This window comes from Rhinolophus ferrumequinum, chromosome 22 (assembly GCF_004115265.2).
Source record: "Rhinolophus ferrumequinum isolate MPI-CBG mRhiFer1 chromosome 22, mRhiFer1_v1.p, whole genome shotgun sequence".
NCBI classification, from domain to species: domain Eukaryota; kingdom Metazoa; phylum Chordata; class Mammalia; order Chiroptera; family Rhinolophidae; genus Rhinolophus; species Rhinolophus ferrumequinum.
Genome location: NC_046305.1, coordinates 47897054 through 47917682, shown reverse-complemented (window position 1 = coordinate 47917682; position 20629 = coordinate 47897054). Strand labels below are relative to the sequence as shown.

Sequence of the window (20629 nt, the reverse complement as noted above, 5' to 3'; positions counted from 1 at the left end):
CCAGTCCCCGGGCGTGGCTTCCTCAGAGCTCTTCGTCTCCTTACAGCCTCTGCACCTCTGATTTCGCTCTAATTGGAGTCTTTTTCACAGGCAGTGACGGTGGATGTCTCTGATAGACCTGCACCAGCTGCAAAACGACTTAAAACTCCTCCCTGCCACATTCTCACATTCTCTCCCCCAGCTCTGAAGACTACATACCTGTAGAATTTTAAATTTCCTATGTTCATGATTTTTGCCCTCTCTTCCAATGACCTGAAATATTTTAGAAACATATCAGTTAACAAGGTCATTGTCATCAAAGGGAAACTGATTTTATGAATTGGCTGTCGTGCGAATGAACATTTGCTTTTGCGTGATGCACCTGGTTGATAGGCGCTCTGATTTTTTTTTTCTTGGTTCACCCATAAACTCTCCACACATGACGCAGCATGTATGGAATAACCAACTTTGTGCTAATGACTAACAAAAACAGAGGCCCCCCAAAAATAATATCCATGCCGCTGACTATGACTTTTGCGAGGTGCTGTGCTCAGAAAGGCTTTCTGTAGGTTTCTCATTCAGTCTTCAAACAATGCCAAGATGTAGGTACTGTCAGTTATTCTCATTTACACATGAGGCACAGAGAAGTTAAGTAACTTGCTCAAGGGCACACAGCTGGTGCATTGTGATTCGAATCCGGGCAGTCTGTCTCCTGAGCCCAGCCGCTTAATCATTGTGCCACAATGACCTGTGGTTCTCCAAAGGGCCACCAACATATAAGGGAGCCTTGTCACCTTTGGGCAAGGGGTGCTTGGGGACCTCCCGTGGCAATGGCCCCGTCACTCCGATCCTGAGTGGGGAGGCAGACCCCCGAGATGGTCAGGAGGAAAGGAGAGCCTTGGAGTGGGTTGGCCCTGCTCCTCCCACAGTGGCCTCTCTGCTCTTGTCTGGTCACCTGCTCCCTTAGAGCCATTTTGAAGGAGAGTGCTTAGGGCTGTGTCACACCTGACGCAGCATGAGCAGCCACGTAATCATCAATCCGCAGAGCTCACTGCTGCACCGTGTGTATTCGGGGTGAGGGTCCAGTAGACGGACCCTCTACTGTGCTGGGCCATCAGTGTTTTCTCAGAGACAGTCTTGGCCTTTTCAGTCCGAATCATCTCTAAGTCAGCCTCAGACACACAGAGCTCCCGGGATGGGGGCCGCAGGCGGCTGTAAGTGTTTAAGAAATAACCTGTTCTCCAGGGGGAGAGCGGTGCCTTGTAGCTGTTGCCGTTGCCATAAATTAAATACTCCCAGCGTGACCTGTTTCAAGATATCCATGTAACCTCCCAGGACAGAGCCGGGAGGGTAAGGTCCAGCACACTCCAGAGGGAGGTCAGGAGATGTGTGTGGACGGGCAGGGCTGTTGCTGCCACAGGCAGGGCCGGGTCTCGAGTGCGGACCCCCCTAGATTGTGGACCCAGACCAGCATTTATGCATGGCCCCTCTCTGTGTCCTCCTCTTCCCATCCCACCCTGATACTCATCCACCACGAAATGAAGCTTATAAGAATTTCAAAGTCACCTTGAAAGAGAATCATCAAATGTGCAGCCTGTCGGCAGTAGGTGGAAGGGAGGAGGGCGCAGGCCATCAAGGTCCGCCCTGAGGGGACACGGGAGAAAGTGGGAAGCAGGAAAGAGAGGGGAGGGATGGTTTTCTAGTCAGTGCCTGTGCCTGGTAGAGCCGCCTCCTTCCCCTGGCATCTTGCTTCCTTGTCTGAGTCACCCAGGAAATTCGTCCCGGAAGGATGGCTGCAGGCCTCACTCCCCAGACTCCTGCCACTGACCCCAGGTACAAGCCACCAGCCGCGTTAGACCAGATACAGTCTGTTTTCCTCCTAAAGGACTTCAGGGCTGTGGACTGTGTACTCTGCACACTTTCCTGATGTGCCACATTCTACCGCTTTATAAATACCAGGGTCAAATCCTGGGTCCAAGCATATTCTCTGTTGCTTTAAAATATCAACCAACAGATGTTTGCATATAGAGCCCAGCTCTATGTCCCAGTCTCGACCGGGCGCCATAAGGTGCAAACGCATCTATAAAACATAATTTCTGACCTAAAGAGCTTGCAGTCTAGTAAGGAAATGTGACGACCATGGGAACCAATTCCTAACTAATGCGTACTTATAACAACAGCAAGATGATAATATGTCGAACTGCAGCAATCCCCCCTTCTCTGTGGCTTTGCTTTCCTTGGTTTCAGTTACCCAGAGGCAACCACAGTCCAAAAATATTAAATGGAAAACTCCCGAAATAAACAATTCATTAAGTTTCAAGTCGCGCACCATTCTGAGTAGCGTGATGAAATCTTGCGCTGTCCCGCTCCGTCCGTCCTGCCCGAGACGTAAGTCTTTCCCTTGTCCAACGTCTCCACGCTGTGTACTCTGCCTGCCCGTGAGTCACTTAGTAGCCGTCTAGGTTATCAGATCGACTGTCGAAGTACCACGATGCTTGTGTTCAAGTGACCCGTATTTCACGTAATAATGGCCCCAGAGCCGTTCACGTAACTTGTATTACAGTCTATAGTTATAATTGTTCTCTTTTATTAGTAGCTATTGCTGTTAATCTCTTACTGTGCCTAATTTGTAAATTAAACTTTACCACAGGCACACAGGTATATAGGAAAATCCATTGTATACATAGCGTTTGGTACTATCCGCGGTTTCAGGCATCCACTGGGGGTCTTGGAACGTCATCTCCCCTGCAGGTAAGTGAGGATTCAAAGGTAGTCTTGTGAGGAAACTATGATTAGCAAAGCGTCTCTAATAAGAACTAGTTTAGTCAAGACAGTAAAAGGCTTTCAATACGTGCATATCCTGGTCATTTGTATTGTTCTCGTTGATTATATAACAGTGTGTTCCTATTTTTTAACCTATATTTCCAACTCACTTTACAGTTAGAATTCCTTTTTAACAAATGCAATTATGGCAGCCAGTTCTATGTAATAAAAATATTTCTTCTGCTGGCCAGCAGCCCATACTAACACTCCTTTGCTGATGGAGATCCAAGACTCCTTTTGAAGGAAAAAACTGGGTATGAGAAAGACATTCACAAATCCATGTCCATTTGGCAATAAATCTACTTAACCAGAGGCTATCCTTTCAGTAGAGTACTGACATAAAGTACAGGTTTGCCTATCTGCACAGCGTTAAATAACTCAACGAAACATGACCTTTTCAGGGTTGCACTGATTTTACTTGGGGCTCATATGTTGTCTCCAGATAAAGGTGCTGACCGCCATTGGTTCTCGGAGCTCACCCAGCTCTGGTCGGTGCCGAGGGAGGATTGTGGGAATCTCATCTTGGGTCTTGCCGGGCCAACGCACCCTACCAGCTGATTCTTTGTACTAACAGATGGAAGCAAGTCTTCAATCCCAGAGCCCAAAAGCTACTGTTTTCGGAAGGGTTTTTAGAATGACAGTAAGCTATAGGAATGCCTAAATAACATTTGGGGACTCTGCCACAGATGAAAGAAAAATAGTTATAAATCTACCCCATGTCTCTGGGACGGTACATATAATTATGTGGGACAGCCAGGTTGTCAGTATTTACATGGACGCCTATTGCATTAGGAGACCAGGATGAAAGTGTTTGGGTTCAGACGCCCTCCTGCCGGGCTTCAAATGAGGTGAGACTGATAAAGTAAATAAAAGGTAATGGGTTGTGTCCATACATGACTTCATTCCACCCTTTGAATGATTTGATCAATAACTACGTACGAGAGGGCAAGACTCAGCAATAGCCCTGCACGGGACGTGCCTCCTGGCAGGAGAGAGCTGACTGCTTCCGGAGGTGTCTGAGGTGTGCCAGACTGCACCCCTCGTCCTTCACCACTGGATACGTCCAGCGTAGTTTTCTAAGGTGACTCATGTTTTCTTTCTCTCAGCTCATGCTGCTCATTACACCCAAACGTCTTGAACTGTCTTAAACCAATTCACCCAGGGCTAGGTGGGGTCGCCAGGTCGTACCATGGTGCTTTCATCTCTCCCCCGTGGCCAGCCTTTGTTTTCTCTGTGCTCAGGTTCTCTTGCTACCTGCTGAATCCAGACTTAAGGACTTTGTGTGACTGTGTTGGGTGCGATCCGAGTGGAGGGGTCCGTTTAATGGTATTTTGTCAAATCTAATTTGTGGTTGATTTTTTTCCCCCCAAAATCTTCCTCTTTCTAAACCTGCTGCCAGTTAGTAGAGACTTGGAATCTACCTTTATTCTGAAATACGAAGAGAAAGATTCAGGGATGAGATTGGCAGAACATCGTGGAGTGGTTCTTCCTAATTAGACAGGAGATGCGCTGTGCTCTTGATTATCGGATGCCTGTGTGTTTCCTGGCACCTGGCTGCCCCCTAGTGCAGTGTGCTTGTGGGTGCACCCTGCTCTGCAGGCAATCTTGGTCTGCAGCACAGCCCTCCGTCAGTCCATTTCATGTTTCCTCGGGTGCTGGTGAAGTGGTTGGACACTAATCCGTGACTCCGACAAAGCCCTCTGGGGGCCTGTTTTGCCAAATCCAATTTCTAGAGCAGGAGTTTGGTGGGCTGGAGAGTGCAGATGCAACGCTGACATCAGAGGGACTCTTCAGACCCCTTCCGAGGGAGATACATGGCGTAGGTGCTCAGCAGGCCTCGTGGAGCACGCGGAAGTGGAACAAACCTAGGCCTGCTGTAGCCCAGGTGAACTGCTCACCTCACGGTGATCCAGGGTCCCAGAAGTTTCCGTAGTGCCACGAATCAGAGGGACAGGTCCTGTGCTAACATGTGTTTCAGAGCAAAGTAGCAAAAGCACTGGGCTTCGCGAGAGAGGGGGACCGTGGGAAATTCCTTTACCTGTTTGAGTCTTTGTAAAACTATCATTTATTAAAAGGTAATCTTATGGTATTTTAAGGACTTAATACATAATCTATTTTTGAAGGTTTATGCACTTTGACGTGTGATATAAATCTCCATCTGTTACATTTACTGTGGCTGAAGTAGCCATTAGGTGCAATTTTAGGATTATAGAAAGGGATTCTGACCCCAAAGTCTTGCTCTCAAAATTGTTCTGAAATGATCCCCAAATCGCAAGCCAGTATGTGGTCTCCATGCGGTTTGTGCCAAAATGACCGTTAACAAGATTTTTAAATTGGTAGGCCCTCTGTTTTTCCATCTATAAAGTATTAATGCACCTATTTAAAGAGATTATTTAGGGATTTAATGAGATAACACATGCCTGGCACATGGCGTTTCTCAGTAATTGTTAGTTCCTTCCTCCGCGTCCTTTCTTTTTTTCTGGTCTGAAACAGTCCACATCTGCCTTCGGCAGCAGGTACTAGTGGGTAGACTCTGGGTGACGGTGCCCTTTTTCTGAATCGTCTCCAAAAGAGCCGAGAGGCCATCCTTTCTTGTCACCAGAAGCTTTCAGATATTGGCAGGGACATGCACAGTAAGGGGCGGGACAAGGCGGAGAAGCGGGCATTTAAATCCTCAGTGTCAGAAAGAGTGCCTGACAGGAACTTCAAAGCATCACCTGTTCACGCATTGCGTGTGCTTTATGGTGACAATGAAAGAGAACTTCCTCCTTTAATGACGATTCTAGTTGCATATTTGATTGAGACAGCAGACGAAAGAAAAGAAAGGCAGCCAGTAAGGGAAAGGTCATTTTGTGATCTTGGGGTTTTTTTTCTAACACCTCCATTATACACATCATTCCTTCTTGTCCAAATCAGAATATTTAAAAAACAGAATATCAGTCTTTCTATCTAGGCTTACTTAGCAAACGATTAACAACAACAAAAATAGGTTTTAAACTCAGTAGAACAGAGGGAAACACACACACAGAGCTGCCTGCTTGCATGCACACACAAATACACACAGATATGCTCTTTATAGGTAAAATACACATTTGTGTGCTTCCACCCGTGGTTTTTATTTTGGTGACAGCATTGAAACTCGGGTGGGTTTTGTTACGTTGTAAGTCTCCATGGAGAGAAGTAAGAGAAGTTGAAGGATAATCACTGTGGGATAGGAAGGAAGAATATGCACTAAGTTCTTTTTGTCCCGCCTATGTCCTAGTTCTGTCAGTACCCTGGCAGTGAACTGGACAGAAAACAGAGAAAACCACATAAGATTATGCATTTCATTACGTTTGTGGAAAATATTTCCAAGTCTTCTTAGATGTTGTTTTGGAATCCACCAAGGAGGAGTTTTACTCTGTTTGAATCAAATTTCTGGAGTGCAGCTAAGAGGGACGCAGATCTTGCCCTGTCAAACCCCTTTATTTTATAAATGGAGAACTAAGATCTGGAGATCTCGTATGGCTGGAGTGCCCTCCCTTACTATTTGTTCTCTCTCTGTCTGAATGTCTTTATCATGTTTACTTGGTCCATCTCCCCATGAAATCCTTGGTGTTCAAGGATTGGTATGAGTTTGGGTACCACACAGTAGGTAATTCAGTAAGTTCCCTTCTTGATGGCCTCCGGAGAATTGCTTCTTAGAAATTACAATAGAGAGCAAGGGATTGTTTCCTAAATAAGAATATTGTCTTTAGTAACGTTTCTTTAAATTATATGATGTAAAATTTCATGTCCAGGTTTACTATTTCTTGAAGTGGAAAGAACTCATTGGTGACTTAACAGTGAAATTCTTGTGTTATGTTGGGAGGAAAGGATGTGTTCTAGTTCTGTGCTTCACAAAAATCTCAGGGATTGAATTTTTACCTCATGGGAAAGCCCATTTGTCCACTAATTCAATATTACCCCGCATTCGATAAATATTTATTGAGCTCCTACTAGGTGCCTCGCACTATTTAGAGTCTTAGGATGTGTCAGGGAAGAAAACAAAGATTTCAACTTTTGAGATTATATGTCAATGCATGTTTTGTAACATATGAATGAACGGTTGCCTTCCAGCACCAGATTATTTGTGGACAGCATTCTAGTGAAAGTGTATCACTTTTTTAAATTGTTTTCCTTACACTATCAGGCCTTTTTCCTCAAGAAAAGTGCATTTTGGTCACGTCGAATGAAATTTGGCACAATACTGCCGCCTGGCGGCCACTTGCATCACGAAGCCAGTACATTACCAGCTTGTCTTTCAAGCAGGGTTCGCAGGAAAATTCTCCTGTTTTTCAGTGGAAGCCTTTGACACACAATTACCTAGTCAGGAGTATTTAGAATCTAATTCCTTCCTGGTTTGGTAACAGAACGATTGGAGGGCCTCCATCGCTTTCGTAGTTGGAAACCGGATTGAGGACGATCTTCTCATTGGAGCCCTCACGCTCGCCGTCCAGGTGCCGCAGCGTAAACTCTTCAGTGTGGTGTCATGGCAAGACATTCTTCAGCAGGTACCCGTCCCTTCCTACTCCCTAGCCCCTCGGAGACTGTCTTTCCTTGAAAATAATAGAATGAAATAATACAATAAATAAAACTATCATTTGCGTGGGCCGTTGGGTAAATTTTGGTGGATTACTTTAAACAGACACGTAGCTAGAATAAGTTGGAATCATTTAATCTGAAATTATTATTATCAATTATTATTATTATTGATATCAGTCCGTGAATGTTGCCCCATTCAACATTCATTCATTTAATAGAAACTTGTGAGGGCGTGCCAGGCTCCGTGCTAGGTTCCGTGAGGAATTACTGAATGAAGGATCCAATAGTAACAGAAGATGTAACTGTTCCCTGTTCCTGGGCAGCCCCATCACTAACTAGAAGAATGGAGCGCACAGAGAGTCGTAGGCGTCAGAGGCCAGAGGGGACCAGCCAGTCCTGTCAGATGGCTCATACCCCTGCAGTGACTTCACGGTTTACCCCAGTGGCAGTAACTATCTCACCTCATCCATAAATGGCCCTCCCTTGCCGAGTTCCGCAACCCCTCTAGTCACTTAGCTGTGTGGAAGTCAACGTGTATCTGTGTACGCCTTTCTTTTTCATGTCGCCGAATTAATTTTCTTACAGATCAATGACTCAAATGCCCTCTTGGAAACTCCATCTAAAAAGGCAAAGAAGCCTGCAGTCGGTAGTGGTGCCTTGTATCATGAGGTAGGTGAACGCGTTTATTGAAGAGATTTTTGTACATTTTAGAAAACGAGGATTGAAAGGGTCATCTTACAGCCACTTGTAAAATGTTTAATTCGTTCTTTGAAAGCAAACGTCTTGCTTCTCATTGGAGCTGTTTGTTCCTGAATAGGGGCCCTTAAAAAAAAAAATCTGCCTCCCTTTTAACTAAATCCCTTTCTAGGAACAACAGGGTTCTAGATTGTCTACACCTTCACTGCATCCAATTAAAGAACATAAATCAGAAACTTTTATAATACAAGAGTGTTTGGTCATACTTGGTCATGGCAATTATTGAGTATGTCAGAGTATGAAAGGAGGTTGTATTATTCGTGTATGACAAACTGTTCATTTCACCAACGAAATAATGTAAAAATACCCTCAAAACTGTTTCCTGCACACGACAGAGCCGTGGAATAATTTTCCATCAGTTTGTTTGTGAACTTTGTGCACATTTTACATCCTACTTTAATCAGTGCGAAAATGACAATAATCTTCTGCTGAGTGGGCCATTCCAGGCCCAGCAGATGTTTCATCACACAAGCCTGGCTTGGCTGACGGGTGGGTTTGTGCAAAGGACTTACAATTCACGCTAAGTGCAACGGGACTTCTTCTCACTGTGCCTTGTTCGTATCTCACCCACAGCTTACGAGACACTATAAAATCCAGTGATTAATTAGAATATTACTTAAAATTCGGCAGGCACTGTTTTATGGCTGTGCAGACTGAAAGCGTAAGGATTTTTGGATCTTTCTAAGACGAACTTGTTTGCACTTGGTTTCAATGGTGACTAAGAAAGTTTTTATGTGTCTCAGCTCTTGGATCATTTCATAATGGCCCCTGTAGGATTGCCTGAATACCATCTGAACAAGTTTCATTGATTTATTTACGCCTGACAGGGCTGTGGACTTTACAGCATCAATTCTCGCTCCACTATTCTCACTGTCATGAAAAACTTCTTCTGTGCTGTGAGAGTTAAATAACATACCTACCATCTTTCGTTATAATGTTCTCAATGTGTGTGCTCCAGTTGAAACGTTATGCGATACCTGGATTTAAATGATTGGAAAATGTTTTCTGAAGTAGCCATAGAAACCTACCATGTCCAGTTGTGAGGCCTGGGATCGATTAGCCCCCAAAGGACTCTTTCTTCTTCAGAGATGCTCAGTAAAAATCAGGGATGATGGCATTTCGATTCGGATGTGGGGTAGCAAAGCCACGTTCAGTTAGGAAGCTCTGCCTCTGCAGGATGTGCAGTGACTCTTGGTTGTGTGTCGTTCACTCCGGGGAGGTCCGCTTCACATCTGGCTGTGCCACATTCTTCCAGTGAAGCACTTGGGCACGAAGCCTCCCTCATCCGCTCACATACCCTTTTCTGAATGGTTCCAGAAGGAAAGGGAAGGCAGGATGAGAACCACAGGGGTGGGACCTTGGGGGCACCAGACCTGCATTAATATCAATCACTGTAGCAAAAGAGGATAAAGAGCCAAAACCAAATGGCTCCTGGTCAGATCAGCCAAGGATAGAACGCACATCGGGAGAAGAGGGGAGCATGTCTCGTCTCCATCCCTCCACGCTTAGGACCTGGCCGGGCCCTCTCGTCTCCTGGTACCTCATCCAAAGGGAACTGAAAAGCTTCGGGCAACACCTGCTGGGAGCCCCGAGTTAATTGTGAGTGGTGACCATGAAAGAGGCCCAGAAGCCAAACTTGTGTGAGATCTCTGCACTTTGGAAGGATGTGGACAGCCTGCTCGATTCTGTTTCTGCCTGAAGTCTTACACGGTGACATGTAACAGGAGGGCACTTGCCACACTTGTTTAGGAAGCCTTCTATTTTCTTTCTCAAAGGAAAACTCTGCAACGGGGAAGAAAAGGTCATCTAATAAAATGGCTCATGTTACATGGGAAATTCATAGCGTTCTGTTTCCTTTCAGACCTCCATTTTGAGGCGAGAACTCCAAATCGGTACAAAAGCGATGCGCTTCCGTTGATTTGTATTTGTAGGATACTCTCCTTAGCCTTAAATCAGAGCCTCGCTGTTCTTCCTTTAAACACGGTTCTAACCAATTTGGCTTCCCGATTTCGTAGCCGGTGGTGCATTGGGAGCACCAAATTAAAGTGAAACTTCGCTATAGTACGATTCATCCACAAGTAGTAAAATAGTGTCGGAAGTGCATTACATATTTTCCAATGACGACTTGAAATGTCTGGGCTGGCAGGGACCACATTCCTAAATGATTGGCTCGAGCTCTCATTTGAATGGCTGGGGGTTGTGTACACACAGCCTCATTTTGAAATTGTGTCATTTCCCCTGAAACGTTAGAATTTCAGCTAGCCATGATATTGTATATATGAGAGAGTCTTTATTTATAAAAACCACAGGTCTTTGAAAACCAGCTCAGATTTATGCTAATGTAATTCCCCAGAGACATAGTTACAGCCCATTGGTTCATTCACCTCCTTTTGGAAGCTGTGTTTTGCTCTTAAAGGAGCCACCCCATGGACTCATGTGGGAATAGGAATAGAATGATCGTCGTTGTGTGTAGTCTCAGAAAGGTTAGCTGTTTTATTATTATTATTATTATTATTATTATTATTATTATTATTTAATAATGAGGATGAAGGTTATAATCTCATGCACTGGCGTTACATATAAGCACAAGTTCCAGCATGTAATCCTTTTCGACGATGTGGACACATGTGAAAATGGATATAGATATTGCCTGTTTTATATAGTGACCAGTTTTACAAAATAGCGGTATTTTTCCAAATATTCTTGTTCAAGCACTAGTGTCAAACACTACCTAGAGAGTGGAGTGGGGAACATGAATATTATAAAGACTCGAACCTCAAGAAGCTGAAGGACTAGTTAAGAAAAACATCAAAAAAAAAAAATAGGAGCTTCACACATAGCAGGCGTTCAATATATGTTTGTTGAATGAGTAAATAACCCAATACAGAAAATTGTGCAATCCCTGAGGGGCAGACGAAGTGTTGTAGGCATTTCAAAGAAGGTGAGATTACCATTAGCTAGGGTGCCTGGGGAGAGGTGTGGGATCTAGACACACTTTGTGGAGATAGTATTGAGAAGGCAAGGAAAGGGGTCCTGATAATTTTGATCTTTTTAAATGTATTATCCCAATTAACCCACATCACAATTCTAAAAGGAAATACAAACATCCTCATTTTACATAGAAGGAGATGGAAGCAAAGAGAAGGTAGAAAGCCTACTAATTAGAAAATTGAATTTGGATTTAACCATAGTAAATACATTGCCTCAAGTTTTCCCACTTTACCACAAACTTACTCTTTCACAGGGCTCAGAGCTGTTCATCCTTGGATGGGTAGGTTTTGACATTGCAATGTGGGAGAGGGTACTCTAAAAAAAGGGAATAGTTTAAGCAAAGACATAGGAGTGGGAGAAGACCGAATGAATGAATTTGTAGTTACATGGTGCTATATATACTAAATAGAAAGGTAAATCCAGAACCTATTTTAATTATAACTTTAAAATCCTAAAGATAGAAATCTATGAGAAAACACTCTGTATCAAACACTGGGAAAAAATCCATGCTTTAAGATTCATACCTGGAACTTAAATTTATTTGCTAAGTCTACACAGATATTTCTCTGTGTGTAGATGTTTTATGGCCCACATAGAGAATCGAACGTGTTCATTTGCAATTATAGTCAGCCCTGGCCAGAATTAAAAAGGAAAATATTAACGATCACTCAGAGCCAACTGAAATGTTCCCTATGAGAAATGTTGATGTGTGCTGTCCATGTAAAGATATTCGCACTTACGATGAAATCTGATACACAGTAAATGAGCCTTATAAGAGAGATGTGCAAATTCTGGACCTTGAAATTGTGGCTTTGATAAATTAGAAAGAAAAAGACCTACCAACTGGGCAGGGATTTATTTATCCAACTTATCTAAATCAAAGTCAGCTTTCTTCAAAGGGTTAGATTCCACTTCATGGTTCTCTTCATTTTATGATGGCGGTCATTGTACCTCTACCTGGATAGCCTCCATCCATACGTAGGTTGTGGTTTACGTGTCTGTCTGTGACTTATTCAGAGAAGACAAATGAGGTCACCACAAAACAAAAAACCAAAAGCCTACTGAAACAAAATGGTCTATAAAAATAAAGTGTTTTATGCCCCCATTGGTGGCTCATTCAATAGTCAATTCTATGCAATAAAGGACTCAGACAGTGTTGAAGATTATGTGATATAGTGCAATTTTTACAAATGTAAATAATTACTAATTTTCTTCTCTACTCCTATCAGTAAAAAAAAAATAAGGCCTTATTTTTTTTAACTGATATATTTTAATTAAAATATCTCTATGGGCCTTTCTATTAGGAAATCATTCCAGGAGATTATTAAATGTGGAAAGATTTTTCTTATATTAGATTTGAGAATAAGGGACCAAATGCAGTTAAAAAAAGATATAGGATGCAAATTTTATATCATCAGATCTAATTAGTTTCAGCACATTTTTAAGACACTTTGCTAATACATTGGATTAGTATCCCCAGATGTAATAGTTCCTTTTTTTTCCTTTTTGCTCCCTACTCATGGGTGTGAGGATATATTTCATAGCTCTTTCCGAAGCATATATTCATAATAACTCAAAAGAACACAGAATCAGTTATAACCTGGTTGCCACCCTTATTCCAGAATCCTAATATAAAACTTGTTTCTTAAACAGTACATCAAATTAACAGTCTATTCAATAGGATTGTAAGCTCTTATTTTGGGGGCGGGGGGATAGCCCTTGTCAAAATGAAAAATGGGAAATTCTTGCTTCAGAGATAGGAACAAATAATATGTGAAAACATTCAAGGAGGTTTAAAGTTATTAAAATGGCAGATCTACTGGGAACAGAAAGCGCCGTATGTCATGGAAGAAACGAAGGAAAAGGGAGACAGGAAGCATTGTCTGGCCTTTTCGATCCTGCGTTTTAAAACAAAACAAAACAAAACCTTCAGGAAGAATTGGAAGGGAGCCAACCTAATGCCGTTATTTCATAGAGCTTAGGGACACACCAGGAAATTAGAGGCCAGTTAGTTTAACTTCACTTGTGGGGAAAGTATTAAAAACTGCTGCAGGAGATCAAGTGAAAGGATGCTTAGAAAAGCACAGCTTGATGAAGGCAAGCCCGGCCAACGTGGTTTTCGGAAAGGGAAGGTCATGTCTTCGGAACTTGTTGAAATTCTTTGAAGCTATTATGGCCCAGTACAGCCTTCAAAGAATACAGTGCAGCCCAGGACCTGTGTGTCTCTTCCGTTCCACGTCAGTCCTTTAGGGATGCTTGCAGGACATGGCCCTCATCAGGACCTCAGCACTCCAGGATCAGAAACCACTATCAAAATAGCAGAAAATAACCTCGGATGGAACATTTTGAAAGCTGGAACCAATTAATACAACCTGATATTTATAAACGTAAAATAATGACTTGGAACAAAATTTAAGAATATGGAGCTATAACAGAGAAGTACTACATTGGGACTATAAAAACAATCTAGAGGTTACTGTGCCAAAAGCTGGGCTTCGGAGGCATTTCTCACCCAAAGAAGGGATGATTCAAAATCAGAGCGGTAGGAACAGTTACCGGGAAAGGGTTATGAAGACTTGCAACCAACTCGCAACCGAATGCATTTTTGTCAAGATGGGAAAAAGAGCAGTCAGATGTGTTAACCCCTGAGCCTCCACGGTTCTGAAGGAGTAGGAGAGAGCAGCCCGGCAGGGAAAGTCAAGTCCAGGCTAGTCACTGAGCAGAAAATCAGGGTTCTATTGCTTTAGGTATGGCTTCCCGGGGCATAGGCATGTTTGCCTCTCAGAGTTCTGTTCTCAAAGAAAAGCACAACTCAAGCAAAGGCATTCACAAACATCCAGACACCGCCCTAGGCCTTTCCCATCCCGGGGCCCGGGCAGCTGGCCAGCCTGTGTGGCCGGTAGTGAACGTCTAGGAGGAGGGGTGTCCGAAACTGAGGATCCCGGGATTCAGCAGCAGCAAACACACATAACGCAAGGACTGGGGTGCTGGCTAAGACACGGGGTCACCGGGAGAACCGCTGGGTGAGGCAAGAAGCTCCTCAAGAATTCCAGGACACAAATCAGTGCAGGGGCAGCCACAAGAATGAAGCAAGTTGCAGCTAAGGGAGGGCAGCCATCACGGCCTTGGCCGCGGTGGGTCCTGGAGCCTGTGTAACGCTCTGCACTTCACGTCCCCCATGATTTCAGGGATGTCAGGGAAGGAATCAGGAAGACTGTATCATTCTATTCCTGTATGTAAGACTGTGAATAACCCACCTTTGTATATAGCAATAATAATCGTCCCACGGATGGAGCACTTAGTGTATTCTGAGTCTTGTGCACTGGATGCTTCATATATAATAGCCAATTATTAGCCAACCCTGTCTTCTTAACAACCTGCCAGGAGATACTTACAAGTAGTGAAAGTGGAGCTCAGGCAAATAACTAGTTGACTCAGAAGCCTCCGTTCCTTCTGCTTGCATCACACAAAAAATGAAGATAACGTAGTTTAGATTCTGCGAGTGGTTGTGGTGGTTTAACATTCCTTAAATACAAGCTATTGTTAGTAATTAGAATTAAGCTTTTTTAAACCTCTTAGTCGTTCTGTGATGTTTTCCTACTACTGAGAAAAAAAAAGAAATGAAAGGATATCTGTGGATGATGACGCCATCAAATGATTTTAGTCGTTTTTTTTGAGCCACGCGGATGAGTGGCTTCTGCCCAAATGCTTAGATCAATAGGAATTTTTAATTCTTAAAGTTAAGATTTAAATGGTTAAGGTGACTGAATCTTTTCTTTGGGGGAAGGAAGAGAGAAAGATGAGAAATGAGAGGGAAATTAATACATATTCATCAGAGATGGAGGTGTGGGAAGAGACCCGTCTGAAATCCTAAACTAATCAGTGAGCTGAATTCACCTCCAGAATGCCTTCTGCTAGTTTGGTGAGACATATACCAAGTGGTTAGATGCACTGATCCAAATCAGACAGCTTGGGCTTTTACCCTCATCCTACTACTTCCTACCTATGTAATCTCGGACAACTTACGTAACTGCTCTTGGAAAAGTCAGCATTGATGATAGTATCTACCCCATAAAGCTGTAGTGATGATTGAATGAGGAAGTAAATGTAAAACACTTAGCATGGTACCTGTAGTCCTGTAGAGTAAGCATCCAGTTAACTTTACCTGCCATTAATGATAATTATTAATGTTAACAATTGAATAATTAAAATTAAAAGAGCGATAATATTATTTTTTAAATTTCTGTTCACAGTCATGGTGAATGGAAGCATGAAAGAGCTAGAAACATCTATGAGCAGGGTTTTTTTCATTGGTAATGTTTCATTGTGGAAAAAACATAACATAAAACTTCCCATCTTCACTATTTCTAAGTGTTCTGTTCATAGTGCTAAATCTGTTCATGTCATTGTGCAACCAAACTCCACGACGTTTTCATCCAACAGAACTGAAACTTTCTATTGGAAAACAACTCTTCCTTCTCCCCTCTCCCAGCCCCTTGCAACCATCATTCTTTCTGTCTCTGAGTTTAACTACTCGAGGCTCTCATGTAAGTGAAATTATACGGTATTTGTCTTTTTGTGACTCGCTTATTTCACTCAGCATAATGTCTTCAAGGTTGTAGCATGTGTCAGAATTTCCTTCCTTTTCAAGGCTGAATAATACTCATTGCATGAATGCACTACATACAACAGTATTCCATGACACGTACAGACCACATTTCGTTCATGCGTTCAGTCACTGCTGGCCACTCCGGTTGCTTCCATCGCCTGACTTGGTGAATAATGATGGCATGAACATGGGTGGGCAAATTAGGAGCAGGTTTTTCACTAAGTGGAATATAATTGATGAAAGATAAGCTAACAGTTAAGTGAGTGAGGGAAGGAAAAGAAAAGGTGCGTCAGCGGTCAACGGTATTTGGACTATTCCATTATACTGGTCTCCACGGCCATGGTAGAGACTACTATACAGTCTTCTTCTTTGGTATGTCATGTAACGGGTAAATGTGACTGCACACACTAAGGAATGCACAGGAGTAGTAACCATTTCTAGCATAAATAATTATAATAGTAAAATCTCACATTTGGGCAAATAGAGAGATTTCACAACCACTCTCTCGTGACATCTTTACACCCTCATGTGAGCTGGGCAGAATAGCGGGTAATCTCTGTAGTGTAAACGGGGAAATGGAAACCTGTCACCCTCTAATGATTGGTTCGCAGTCATCAGCCAGAGTGAAATCAGTGTCAGTTCTCCTGACTCAGTCCAGGGCAGGCGCTACACCTCAGAAGGCAGATCTCATTCATTCAAAAGTCGATCTTCTCCATCCATTCCTTCCCCAAGAGATCATTTTAGATGGTTTATGGATTTAAAAAAATATTTCATTAAATACATATTTATTTTAATGTGTATTAAAATATAAAATTTGAATATTAAATTGCATATTCTCCAAATGTGTGGCTTAGGATAGAGCTAAATTATATTTTAAAACTTGGTTTGCAGTCAGTTTAGAGAAAAACATTAGGTTCGTAGTAGAGGTGGTACCCAGCTTTGGCGAAATCATCAAGTGATACTTAGTCACTAAGGTTTAGGAAATGCTTCATTTTCATGTGTTCCACACATATTTCCAGTGTCTATTATGTACCAAATCTATGGTCCAGTTTATCTTGGTGAATAAAACAGATTTCCTGTTCTCACAGAGTCTGTATTTGAATGGGAAAGGCAGGCGTTAAGGAAAAATTAAATATGCAAATCTACATAAAATTATGAATTGGGATAATAGTTTTAAATCAGAATTACAGTGGAAAATATTTTAGACTAAGTGTTTGAAGATGAACTGAAAGACAAAATGAGCCAACTTAAAAAAAAAAAAGATGGGGAAGATATTCAGGCAGAGGTAACGTACAAAGATGAGGCAAGAAAAGAAAGATTTCATCCTGTTAGAAAAATGAAAAATCCCCGTGTGCCGGCAACATAGAGAGAAAGGTGGGCAGAGGCTTGATCTGCAGGGATTGGTAGATCTTTGTTAAGAAAGAGTTTGCATTTTCACTTCATAGGAAATGGGCAACCATAAAGGGTTTTAAAACATAGAGGGACACAATCTGAGTTCTTTTTAAAAATGTTTTCTTGCTGCTGAGTGAAGAATAAGTTGTGTTGGGGGCGAGCATGGAAGTGAGGAGACCAGTAAGGAGGACATTGGAGTATCCAGGTAGAGGCAGAGCAGACAGGTTCAAAGTATATATAGGATGCTGACGGGAGACGTGAGAGGTGAGGGAGAGAAGAAGGGGGCACTCCAAAGTTCTGGCTGAGAAACAGAGTGAAAATATCTTAAGATTGAGAGAAAAATGGGGATGAAATTTGGGGGAAGTTGGGAAGTATACTTATAGTTTGGGAGAGGTTAAATTTGACATCTGAGAGATACGTGAGAAGAGATGTCAAAAAGGAAGTCAGATTTTTTTTCTTTCAGTCTGTTTCATTTGTTTTGTGTCCTATGTGCCTAGCTCAGTTGTTGGTACCTCGTAAGTATGGAAGAGGTGTTTGTTGTCTGAAAGAAGTAACTTGTTAATGAAGGACTAATGAGAGTTACTGGTGACGACTATAAGCCATAGACAGTGGACCATTTCAATCATAGTAGTTCAGTACCGTGTTTCCCCGAAAATGAGACCGGGTCTTATATTAAGGTTTGCTCCAAAAGACACATTAGGGCTTATGTTCAGGGGATGTCCTCCTGAAAAATCATGCCAGGGCTTATTTTCTGGTTAGATCTTATTTTCGGGGAAACACAGCAGTACTTCCTGGATACTTGTAGTTTTGGTCCCTTCCATTTTCCCTCTATTGGTTCCATATTCTATACAGTGGTTTTTCTCACTGTAGGTGGAAACCCGTTGATTTACGAAGAAATTTAGTTGGCTGTAGCTGTGTGTGTATGTGTGGGATTTGTGATGTAAACTTTTTTTGTTGCTGTTGCTATAAATATAGGTCCAAAAGAGTTTGAAAAACCAATGCCCTAGAATCCTCTAAATCTATTTTGTGTTATCTTCCCTTCGCATTCGCCTCTCTCTCAGTCTCTCACCCAACCCTGGGCTAAGGGATCAAGTAGACACTCGTCCCAGCCTGCTCTTCACTCAGCAGACACTCACTGAGTTTCTCTTATACACTGAATAAGGGGTACAAGGTTGAGTTAGACCTGGTCTCTGCCCTCGAGAGCTCACAGTTGATAATTTTATAAACAGTATGTTTGTTTCTTGCTATCTCATGACATTTTAATGCCTGATAGCAGTTGTATATTTAATTTCCCATTATAATTGAGTCTGTTCTTCATTGAGCCCTGTGACTGACCTCACTTATTTTTCACAACTTTGAGCCAGAAGGGTAATGGTCCCCAGACAAGGTATGTTGGAAAGAGAGTGGGAGGGGAAGAATACTCACCAAAATAGTCAAGATGCAGCAGAGATATGGAAGGCCTTGTTTCCTTAGAGGGAGAGAAAGTATAGCTGAAATTGAAATATGGTAACAATTTTCCTGCTTCTACATGTTTTTAATGTGACCTCTATTCCTGAAATCCTAACTCTTTCCTCAATCTTTGCTTGCAAAGAAGGGAAGAAGAAATACCAAACTAAAGGTAGAAGAATTGCCTATTACAGAGAGATTTGTTTATATTTATTGAAAAGTTACTGTGCATATTGAATACTCACTGAATATTAATTTGGATGAATGAATTTCAGATAGAAGTTTATGTGTGAAAATCTATCCCTTCTTCTATTTCACAAACATGACGAGAAAACAAAAAACAAAAACTCCTTGAACCTTCTTAAATAGCATGATGAAGTAAGTTACTAAAATATGGTGTCTGTAGTGCTTCAAGAAATATATAAAAATATGTACTTATGAGTTTAGTAGTTTGAAAAATAGGAAACCAAGCCTACAAAAATTCTTCCCCAGAAAAAGTGAAATTGCTCAATAACCCCTTCCTTGAACATTTCGTATTTCAACTTCATAATGATTTGGACTGCAGTGCTCAGAACCATTTGAAACCTCTAGAAAACTCTGGTGGTGAGCAAGGCCAGCAACATGCTGTGTGTGTCCCCAAGCCACACCGTGGACATCCTTGTTCTAGAAACTAACAAGTGTATCGTCATCCTCATTTGCCTTTATCAAGAATTTTTATGAAAAAGATAGACTCACTCCAGCTCGCTCCCTCATTAGGAAATCTTTAATTCCATTATTTCTTTATCAGAAGGAACACGTAAGTATTGTAGTGTTCTCAAGTCTTATAATATTACCGTTTCATTTATCCTTGGAGCTTCAGAGAAGCAGAACAGCCTAATAACATGTGGCATTGTCACAGGCCACCACTGCTGCGTCCCATGTCCCTTAGGAGTAGATAGTCTTGTATTACATTCTCAAAGATTCATTTTAGGAATATGACTGAGAAAAAACGAAAAAGGATAGATCCTATCTGAATCTAATGCAAGGGGCTAATATATTACTTTTTATAACTAATAAAATTTCAAGGACTGACAGCAAATTTCTGATTTGCTTTTCCCCCAGTAAAATATCTGCTTCGAATTATCCTGCAAGAATTCTTCTTCCTGCCAACTTGTTTCAATTCCCTGTGCAAAACCGTCCACACAACATTGTCAGGAGTTTCCTATGGCGGTTCCTTTCGGATTCTTCAATCATTGAAGGAACACACCCACCCACACACACGTTCCCCGCTTTTTAGGGCAGGCAAAGGAAAATGGATTGGGTCCGTAAGGTTTGTGTATGGTGCTTTCCCTTCCTTTTCCACTAGCCTAGACAAGTATTAGTCATCAGATGGGGGCAGAGCTTTGGGGTCTCACCCAGGGCTAGTGTCCCGTTGTCTGTACAGCAGGCCTGCCCGGCGGCGTGGAGGTGGAGCTGCAGTCGCCTAGAGAGGAGATTTAGGAGGTGCTGGAAACCCTGCCTGTCCAAAAATAGCCCCCGCACCCCGCCTACCGGGTTCAGGCACAGCGTCCATAAAACCCTGCTTTACATGAAATCAACTGCGTTGCAGAATGTTAACCCGTTATCCTCTCCGCATGCATTTCTGTATCAGAGGTAAATGCTGAACCCTGAGGGGGTCGCCCTGGGGACAGGGGGAGTAGGGGGAGGGGTTCTCAAGGCGGAAGGGGATGACGCCAGTGGCCGGAAGCGGTTCTGATAACCACCAGTTGAGTTTCTTGGAACTGAACCTTTTCCATATTCATTCATTCCGTCTTTTTTTTTAGATCAGTATTTTATGGGACGTGACATTTCTCAAACAGGCAGTGCTCTTCGCTGTCGCCCTTAAAGAAAACAAGAATAACAACAACTCACATTTCAAAGAAGCTTTCTAGAACACAAAACACTTTCGCGTGCAGTGTCAGATTTGATCCCCACCACAGCCTCGCGCGGCCAACCTAACCTCTCACTGTTCCCACGGAGCAAAGGAGGAAAGCCTCAAAGAGGTTGGCTGCTTGCCCACCACCCGCAGCTAATAGTGGGGGAGCCTCAGGT

General features: G+C 42.6%; 1 protein-coding gene across 1 annotated transcript in view; it reads left to right on the top strand.

Moving 5' to 3' along the window:
• SPAG17 (sperm associated antigen 17) overlaps window positions 1-20629 on the top strand; it is a 173867-nt gene that overhangs the window by 14821 nt on the left and 138417 nt on the right. The window contains exons 2-3 of the mRNA XM_033093220.1: window positions 7194-7334; window positions 7951-8034. Coding sequence (XP_032949111.1) covers window positions 7194-7334; window positions 7951-8034 — 225 coding nt within the window. The remainder of the gene's footprint in view (window positions 1-7193; window positions 7335-7950; window positions 8035-20629) is intronic.